At 40.2% G+C, this 9,841-nt stretch overlaps 1 protein-coding gene across 1 annotated transcript in view; it reads left to right on the top strand.

Annotated features, from left to right (window-relative positions):
* Positions 1-9,841, top strand: part of snx30 (sorting nexin family member 30) — a 15,581-nt gene extending 5,740 nt beyond the window's left edge. Inside the window, exons 3-9 of the mRNA XM_035667916.1 lie at positions 27-137; positions 260-418; positions 1,082-1,271; positions 2,221-2,420; positions 3,258-3,347; positions 3,652-3,804; positions 5,160-9,841. Coding sequence (XP_035523809.1) covers positions 27-137; positions 260-418; positions 1,082-1,271; positions 2,221-2,420; positions 3,258-3,347; positions 3,652-3,804; positions 5,160-5,237 — 981 coding nt within the window. The 3' untranslated portion in view covers positions 5,238-9,841. The remainder of the gene's footprint in view (positions 1-26; positions 138-259; positions 419-1,081; positions 1,272-2,220; positions 2,421-3,257; positions 3,348-3,651; positions 3,805-5,159) is intronic.

Genomic DNA, 9,841 nt, shown 5'->3' with positions numbered 1-9,841 from the left:
GTGTGTGTGTGTGTGTCTTTCTTCAGACGACGCGGATAGAGTTTGACCTGCCGGAGTACTGCGTGCGACGGCGATACCAGGACTTTGACTGGCTGAGGACCAAGTTGGAGGACAGCCAGCCGACCCACCTCATCCCGGTAGGTCTAACGAGCCACGACACAAACCTACGTCCCATCCTGCTTTCTTTTATTTTAAAAAAGGCTTAATTTACACTCTACTCTGCTTCTTCCTCTTCCTCTCTATCTCTCTTCGTCTCCAGCCGTTGCCAGAGAAGTTCGTGATGAAGGGCGTGGTCGATCGCTTTTCGGAGGAGTTTGTGGAGACCAGGATGAAAGCTCTGGACAAGTTCCTGAAGCGAGTTGCCGACCACCCCGTCCTGTCCTTCAACCCACATCTAAACGCTTTCCTTTCTGCCAAGGTAAGACAACCCAGCAGTGGGAAGTTCAGGGACATTTTTGTCCTTTTATTAGAATTAATGTCCTCATTTCTCACCATGGCCAACACACGGACAAATCCAGGCTCGCTCTCTCTCTGTCTGAGGATTATAAACTGTGGTTGACAGCGGATGCTTTTCATGTCACATGCTTGCATGCAATCCATTTCATGCATTTCAAGCAAACAGAAAACGGTGCTCTTTAGCAGCTCTTTCAGTAAACTACACTACTACAAAATGCAGGGCTTTTGCTTCCTTACTCGTGTGTGTGTTTTCTCCAGCTGCCATCAGTCACAAATTTTGTCTCTAAGTATCCTAGACCCAGGACAAGACTTTATTGATCCCTGTGGGGAAATGAGGTTGTTGCAGCAGTAAAATAATCAGACTCAGAAGGAAGTTAAAGAAAGAAAGTAGGGCATAAGCATAATAGAACAGTATCAAATCTCAAAACCGTGTGTTGTGTGATGAAACACTACAGGTAATAAAACAACAGAAGTAGCTGAGGGCAGGTGACACTTTCAGCACCTTAGGTGGAAGAGAAGAATACATTTTTCAGTGGATTAGATTATTACTTAGTATGGAATATTTAACCATATAAACAAGGTCATTTCTCAACACCATGTGCCCGTTGTCACTGTGTGTCTCCAGGACCTGAACAAGCGTCAGGGTCTGGCCCTGCTGACCAAGGTGGGCGAGTCCGTGAAGCACGTGGCCGGAGGCTACAAGCTTCGGGCGCGGCCGGCGGAGTTCTGCGCCATGGGAGAATACCTGGACACCTTCACCCAGAAACTGGGAACCATCGACCGCATCGCTCAGAGGATCCTCAAAGAGCAGTCGGGTATTAGACTGGAGTTATAAAGTCATGTTATAGAGGACCCAGTGGGCTCGCTAATGGTTATAAACCAATGTATTGATTTCTTGTAATTGGACAAGAAAGAGAGGCTTAAAATACTTAACAAATGAGAAAATGATTACATTGAAAATGGTATTAAAGGGAATTCAGTTTGAGCTGAGGCCCTTTACTTCCAAAAATGGCACCAGGAAGCAACATTTTGTGGTGTGTGTGCTGGTTGCAACACAGCCTCAAGTAGTAGTCCTCATACTCTACTTCCTCTCTCAGTAGACCTGCTTACTGGAATCTATCTTCATGTGCTTCAGTGTGCTTGTGGTTAGCTTATGTCATGAAATGGTTCAGTCTTTGGCTGGATTTATCTGCCGTATTGACCCACTCAGTGCTGTTGTGTTTGGTTTGGAGAGAAACCCACAGACCTTTGGGCCTTGAAGGGTGCATGGTTGATAAGCACAGGCCGCGCTCATGCATGACTAGTGATCCTGTAAATACCTGCCGATCTGCTGTGTGAAATGCTAGTTGTCACCATCTGTTCTGGGCTTTAGACCGTCTGCGGTCTTTGGCCTCAAAAAATCTGCAGCGTAAACCAAAGGTGCTTGTTTCCATATTGGAGGAGATACGATGAACATTCAGAGAACTGTAGATCATGAAGGCCAATGAGCTGACAGAGAATGTAAAAAAGCGAATGCCATGCATGCTTGACTTAGCAGCCTGGGGTTGAGCCTTCACCCTCTCTCGTGTGTAATTTACAAATATAGATTTTGTAGTTGAATATGGCGATCCCTCGGTATCGCCTGTCTTGTGTAGTTCCAGAGTATTAACAGCTCAAACTTAAAATCTAGATACAAAATATCCACCGCTCATTAAGAAGAAGTATGAAAAATACCACAATTATCTGTCTAACCCCCCCTTTTTTTTTTCCTTTCTCCCCCACTAGAGTACCTGACAGAGCTGCGTGAGTATGGCACTGTATACTCCAACTGGGCAGCGTCTGAGGATGAGCTGCAGCGCCCCCTGGAGGGCGTGGCCGGCTGTGTGACGACGTGCTGCGGAGCGCTTGATGAGCAGAGTGAGAACATGAGCCAGGACTTCCTGCCTGTACTTCGAGAGTACATCCTCTACATAGAGTCCATGAAGGTGAGAGGGACATTATGTGTTGGTTTGATGTTCTAAGAAAGCTGTAAAGTTAGATAGTTAGTTAGTTAAAGCTACAGTGAAGCCTGTCCACCTTGTTGTCAGTTGCGGTACTGTAACAAAACAAAATCGGCCCAATAAGCATTACTATTTACCATTATTAATTAATTAAATCATGAAAAGATCCTTCATCTTGCCACACACATAAATCCATACATGTACCTACTAATTTACATTATGAATTACATACTGACCATCATACAGTATAAAGTTTTGTTGTTAGTATACAAATAAACAACACGTTACCACCTTATACTAACAGGAACTGATACAATAGGTGCAACATTGGAAGTCACATTATTTTTGGTTTGATCTTTCTTTAGCTGTTTTAACCACCTACAGTTTGTGGCTGTGGCCAGCAGCTCCTCATTTCCTTTTGTGCATTGCATTTTGGGAGATTTGTGTGCATCAACAGCACACACAGAAATCGTGCGAATTTAGTATGCACAGTGTCAGGATTGAGTATACTTAATTTTCTCACTTCTCTGGTGTGAAAATGCTACATACTAAAAAATAAACTGCTTAGAATTAGTGTATAGTTTGTATGGTAGTCTGGGACCCAGCTACACACTTGCTCTCTTTTAGCTGAGTCACCTTTGACCCCGAGAAGAGGAAATGGCGTCGAGATTTTGCATGTGTCATGTCCTGTCCTCACGGAGCTCCTGATTCAGCATGTAATTTCTGTTTAATATTTTTTCCCATGCATGAATGTTACAGTATTCGTTTACGTCACATTAACAGTGCGATACAAAACTGCAGATGTTTTCTGATTAATCGCAGAATGTTTTGAGGAAGCGAGACCAGACCCAGGCGGAGTACGAGGGCCGGCTTGAAGCAGCCATATTGCGCAAGCAGGAGGACAGAACGCCAGTAAGCCTCTTCCTTCCTCTGATCAGAACCTGAAGCTCCTCTCACATGGAGCCTTTCAGATTGCTGTCTACTCTTACCATTTGCAGGAGTGTAGCTCACTTATTTCACTGTCATACTTTCTATCCCTAAATTGTCCCCGATGTAATCATGTGATGTGACATTTGACCTGTGTTTTAACCAGATAATGTGTATCACATTCTAACCCCTAAACCTAAACCCCTGTGGTTGTAACCCTGTAACCTGTAGTCTTGTATTATGTCCCCTGAAGGCCCCTGTAGCTATAGTTCTCTCTGTGTCGCCGTAGATGCCAGTGGAGGTAGAGAAGTGCCAGGACAAAGTGGAGTGTTTCAACGCTGACCTGAAGGCTGACTGGGAGCGTTGGCAGAGCAACAAGAGACAAGACTTCAAACAGCTTCTTACGGGCATGGCCGACAAAAACATCAACCACTATGAAAAGGTACGCCGGCTAATGGCTTAGAAAGCACTGCAGGACTTTAAATCTCTGCAGGAAGATTTAATTGTCCTGTGATCATCCATCTAAGTGTTCTTATACACTGTATCCTGTTAGGATATATTCACATATAGACGCGAATGCTCAGAGGCTCCATCGTGGGCCTTTTTGAGCCCTTTCTGAATACTTTCCAAAGTTCATTACTGCATTCAGACAAACAGTGTGAAATATCAGCCTCACACTTAGCTGCACGGAAATGATTTCACAACGTGCTGTCCCATTCCTCAGGTTGCGTTTGGAGCCCTCACATTACTCTAATTGTGCTTAGAGCAGCTTAGAAGGGAGAGCAGAGATGGGCCATAGCACAGATATCAACGGCTATTTTTCTGAGCCAACAAAATTATGACAAAGTAGATGCTGGTTAGGTAAAGTGTCAGTGGAGAAGATGGTGATTGTTACAAGTCACTATCATTAGAAAAATGTTGATACTGGTCCCATTACAATAACTGAGACACCAAAATTCAACTTTTTTTTAAACATGTTTTCATTAATTTAACCCAATAAGCCAAATTTCTGAAATGCATTATTGATTTAACATAAAATTAAAAGCATTATTATTCACATCAAGAAATATCTGATCATGGAATATATTTTCAGTACTCAGTACTGCAGAGAGAATTGAGTTTAATACCCTGCCCTAGTCATCAGCAAACAATTAACTTTATTCCAGACCACAGGTATTTATACTTGTTAACACATAGCTTTAAGTCAGTGCTGATAAATAATCTAATGTGTGCAGTAAGCTTTGGGAACCAATAAAGACTTAAGTCTTTGCTCAAAGACACCTTAGGTGGCAATACTTTTCCAATTACTCTCCCAGATGGATCTCACCAGTCAGAGGGTCGAGCTAGCGACCTTGAAACGCAAAGTAAGTGACAGAGCGAGGCAACAGAAAGTTGGCCTCTCTTCATTACTGGCAATAGTGAGAACAAAAATCAGGTTTATTGCCAAGTAAGATTTCACATACAAGGAATTTGCCTGTTTTTTGGTGCATAGCAATAAAAATAGTAAGAGGAAATAAGAAATTTAAAAAAGTACTGCAAACGTCAAGAAACGGAAATATAAAATAGAAACACTTATAATAAAAAATATTTAAAAAACTATAAATAATATGTACAATGTATAAAAATGAATGTTTGTGCAGGAATGAGCGAAACCAGATTCATACTGTATTTTCATCAGTCTTCTCCAGATTATCGCTTTAAAAATATTTCTCTTGCATCCCTCTATCTCCCTTTTTCTCTTTCACCTCATTTTCCCCCCCTCCGTCGATCGTCTTCATCCATCTCCACCGTCTGCAGTGCCAGGCAGCGTGGGAGTCGCTCATAACTCTCCTCCAGGACAAACAGACTGAGGATAAAACGAGTGAGACGAACTGAAACACCTCCTCATGTCTCCGTCCTCCCCCCCTCTTTCTCTGTATGCCACACTCTCTCATGCCAAGGAAAAGGACCAACCGGGGGCAGCAGATTTGAACTGCCGGACTCTGCCCCTGTTCTCCTGTGAGACGATTGTACTGAGGGGGAGTCGTCTCGCTCAGAGATCTGACCAGCGAAGGAGGTAACGAATGGTGTGTTCAAGGACAGCGGGTGAAGAGGAGAGGCCTACTATGTACAGACATTTTGCTTTTGTTTTTGTTCTTTTGTTGTCGTTCTTATTGACTTTTTTTTACTTCATATTTCCAATTAACAGTGAGTTGCCAATGCTGCTTCTGTTTATTTAACCACAGTCTCAGAGAGTGTTCAGTCTGTTCTCTCCATGTTCATGTTGAGCCAAGTGGAAGTGAAGGATGAGTCTTTAGTATTGCAGAAAACCAATAAGATAATAATATTTTTGCGTGGGCGTATGAAGTATGAAGCATTCAGAGCATCCCCAAGATCTTTTCTTCTGTGTCCCATTGTAAAAACCTCTATAAATGGAACACTAATAATTAAATCCTCTTTTTTATCTCTTAAGGGCATCATATTGGCTGTAAATTTAAAGGACCGTACCCGTCATTTTTGCATGTTTCAGCCCCATAACTTCTTATACTTGCCATTACTGTTAATCATTTCCCAAAAGTTCCTGAACTTTAGAGTTTTCCTATTTCCCCTGCAACCGCTGTTGTGATAAAAAAAAAATCACCTTGCAGAGACTTTGCAATCAAAGTAAAATATGGATGGAGAAAGAGCAGGTGTAGCAACAGAGCTCAGTCAAAGCCTGTAATCATTCTTTAAAAGGGAAACTTTGTGTTTTTGATCCTTACAGATAAATAGAACTGAAGCAAAGCTGCATTTAACAGTGACGACACAAGCGTTGCTGTCTTAGTTTAAGGTTGAGATTTATCAGGGAAGTGGCTTTTGTTGGAGGTGATTTTGTGTTTTTACACCACGAAGCTAAGCACAGATCCACTCAGCAGGTTTGGTTATACGGTTGTGTTTTGAGTGCAGTGTGGCAGCACCACCCGGTGGTTAAACTGCTCATAGTTTTCATTCTTTTAAAACTGGTGGTTTAACAGTGTGTTTGTTTCTCTTGATATCACATTTTTTCTTCTTTATTTAATTTTTTTTACCACTGCCCTTTTTACATGCTGTAGGGATGTCATGTCTCTTCTTCAAGCTTTAACTCAGTAGAGGATGCTGAAGGGCATACCAGGCGGGTTTATTCAATGAAAAGCACACAGTTGGAATTGAAGGTGAAGACGCACTGTAATTTATTCTCTTTAAACAAATGACAACAATCAGGTGTCAGCTTTTTAGTCAAGTTAGTTTAGTTTTTCCTCAGTGACACTCATTTATAGAAGCTTTCTTAAAAAAACAAACGACATTGGGAATGTGGCATTATCACACCCCATTAACAACATTTGTGTCTTGTTTTAAGAAGAGTAAGTCTCGAAAAGGCTGGCTCTGACCTGAAATAAGTTAAACATCTTGTTGCCGCTGGTCAGCAGAGGAGCAAAGAACATTGAAGCTTCTGGGAAATCTCTGCTGTGCCATGTAAACACCTGAGGAGTTGGATAAAAGCGTTTCGTGAACACTCTTCAGGTCAGAGCCAAACATTGCAAAAACGACCTTCTGGAGTGAGACACCCTTTACTTTAAAAGCTAAAGTCACTTGTTTTAAGTAAACAATTTGGTATGAGACTAAATGACTCAGTAAGGTGGAAATGATTTGCCGTTTAGTTCTGGTGAACCCTCTAACAGAGCAGTTTGACGACATGACCTCGTCTGCTCAGCTGTGACTCATGGGAAACTTTTTAAGAAGATGTAGTAGCACTGCAGCACATATAACTAATAGCGTTTTTTGCGCCACGGTTGGTTCCTCTTTTTTGGTCTTTTTTTGTTTGTTTTTGGCTCAAAATGTTGCTGATGTGGCCTTACCTTAAAAGGAAATTGAATGTTCTGTTATACATCAATGAATAATCTTTGCTGTACCCACTTTATTGACTGATTTTCTATTCCCAAAATGGCTTACAACCCCGGAGGATGGATGCAGCTTTTTGAGAGTTTATCGTTAAATATCCTGGCTAATTTGAATGTAATTTCTGTGATTTTTATTCCCTCCATCCTCAGTCGTACTTCTAGCTCATTACACTCAGCATAAAGTAGCGAAAACTCAACCAGTGATGACCAGGGCAGACATTTCAACTTTGGTTTATTTGTGGCATGTTCCCAATGTTGCAGCCTCATAAACATTTTCCAACAAATGTAATGATAGTTTCTTTAGCATAATTACATTTATTGACAGGATTTTTCAGAAATAAGGTGCTGATTTGACTATTTCAGGTCTGAGTTCTAAGAGGCTTTGTTGAAAACAGAAATATCTCCATTGTTTTAGTGGTTTTTTTGATGTCCTTTAGTCCAATTGTCTTTGAATGGCCCTCACACTGCTGTCACATTACTGAGCCTGTCGTCAGTGTAGCCAAATGTGAGTGCTGTAAGACAGCGATGAGAGGAAGTGACTGCTTGCAGGCTGGTTTCAGTACTTTTGTCAGTTCTTTTTATTTTTATTCGTCTTTCTTGTTCTTCTCTCGAGCTTTAAAAACATGAAGCAGCTACTGTTTCTTCTTATTACCAGAAGTAAAAGAGGTGACAAGTGAAGAAAATTTAATTTTTTTTATTTAGCCATTTTTAATGCACCCAGCAACATGGAGAGAAGGTAGAGGCTACAGTAGGTAGTACTACGGATGCACTGATGCTGAATTACTGTATTTGTACCAAAATCAAATCCACCATGAAGAGACAGAGTCAGAGGAGTTTAGAAATCAAAACAAACCTTATGTATTGTTTGTTTTATCACATATACTTTAGAAGAAGACCCCTATTCTTTTAATCCCCAAATTACTGCTTTAAAGTACAGTTCCATTATGATTAGGTAACTTTCCACATTTTCCATCCTTACGTTTATTGCCACAACTTATATGAACATACTCCACAATTAAAGATATTTTAAAAACGGTTTATTCCAACCTCACAGGCTGAGTCACTATTGTTCAAGTAGCAACAGCAGGAATTCAGGAAAGTTTAAAGCTACCCTGTAGAGTTTTTGACCACTAGTAGCAGTAAAGAGCAGTGTTTTTGTGAGGGCGTCCCCAGTTTGTTTATATCTTAAGGATGAGTTAGAAAAACTGAATGTGAACATCAATTTGTTAGTTTACAAGAACACTCCACAGGGCACCTTTTAAACCAGGTTGTTTTATCAGACTAAAGTTTTACATTCCAAAATCTGTTAAGCATTTCATATCAGCGCATCATCTTGCAAAAATAAACAACCAGTAGCTAATGTTCACTGTAACCCAAGTACATTTTAAAACATTGACTTATAGAAGTAAGGAATAGGAAATGTAGCAAACATGAAAAAAAGTTAAGACATAAAAAGCGACTTCACTTTAAGTTTGGTTTTATTTTTCTGTATCAGATCAGTACTTATCTGTTTGTTTACAGCCGGGCACTGTGAATCGTGGCAGTGATAAAACAAAAAAATAATAATAAAACAGGCATCGATGCATCTGTAGACTTTCCTGCTATTTGATGTAAATAAAGTAATTACCGATCTGAGCATGCACAAGGGATCATTCAGACTTTTTGTTCTAATGGCAATATACTGTATATTCAATATACCCCAATGTACAGTTGAATTATGGTACAGCTAAGTCTATTTTTGTATAAAAGAAGCAGGAGATCATTTTTGGGTTTCCAATGAGTATATGAAGGTTACAATAATATATTTCAGAAGGGATTTTGGAGATTTGTACCAACAATGTAAACCAAAATGAGGAATGAAACGATTTATTTTTTTTTTTTTTTGCCCATTGGAAACCCAACAAGTTCTCTGACTAATTTCTTCTTCTTATTCATAGCCATTGTAAAATCCCCATCTTATACTGTGTACCTCCTGATTTGTTTTTGCACTATAGCTTCACCCCCTGGCAGAAATGTCTGCTGAAAAACTAAAATTGCTTTTTTCTGCAGTTGCCAAAAATAACAATAGTCGAGTTGGTTGAGACATATTTTACGTCTCAGTTTGGAAACTTGGTTTTGTAATGTTAAGAAAGGCATCGTCTGCAAATGGGGACGATGATGGCCGTGACTGTTCAAGCCTGCAAAGAGGGGAAAGTCAGGGGAGATTTTTGTTTTTCTTTAATGTACAAATCAAATGTTTCTAAGCCAAATGTTCCCATCTTTTCCTTTTGTCTTCTTCACGTAGATTCACACTTGAAGAGAAAATCTTATTTGCAACACAGGATAAATCTGATCAATCAAACCTGTATGAAAGGTTAACGACTCATGAACGTGTGAATCTAGCTTCTGTCTTTTTATTTCTGTTCCTCCCCAGTGTGTACTGTTTACGTTCAGAGTTTTTATTGTACATTTGGATGTTAATAACATCTTGTTGTAATTATAAATAAGCTTGTATATTGATGTCGTTTTGATGCAATTTATCTTTACCTCAAATGAGTTTTTTGGATATATTGGACCAATAATAAAAATAACGAATGCAATTGA

The sequence above is a fragment of the Morone saxatilis genome, unplaced genomic scaffold (assembly GCF_004916995.1).
Source record: "Morone saxatilis isolate NCDOM2014 unplaced genomic scaffold, NCSU_SB_2.0 Contig21, whole genome shotgun sequence".
Taxonomy (NCBI): Eukaryota; Metazoa; Chordata; class Actinopteri; family Moronidae; genus Morone; species Morone saxatilis.
The sequence above is the reverse complement of the archived record's forward strand: the minus strand, read 5'-3'. Positions and strand labels throughout refer to the sequence as shown.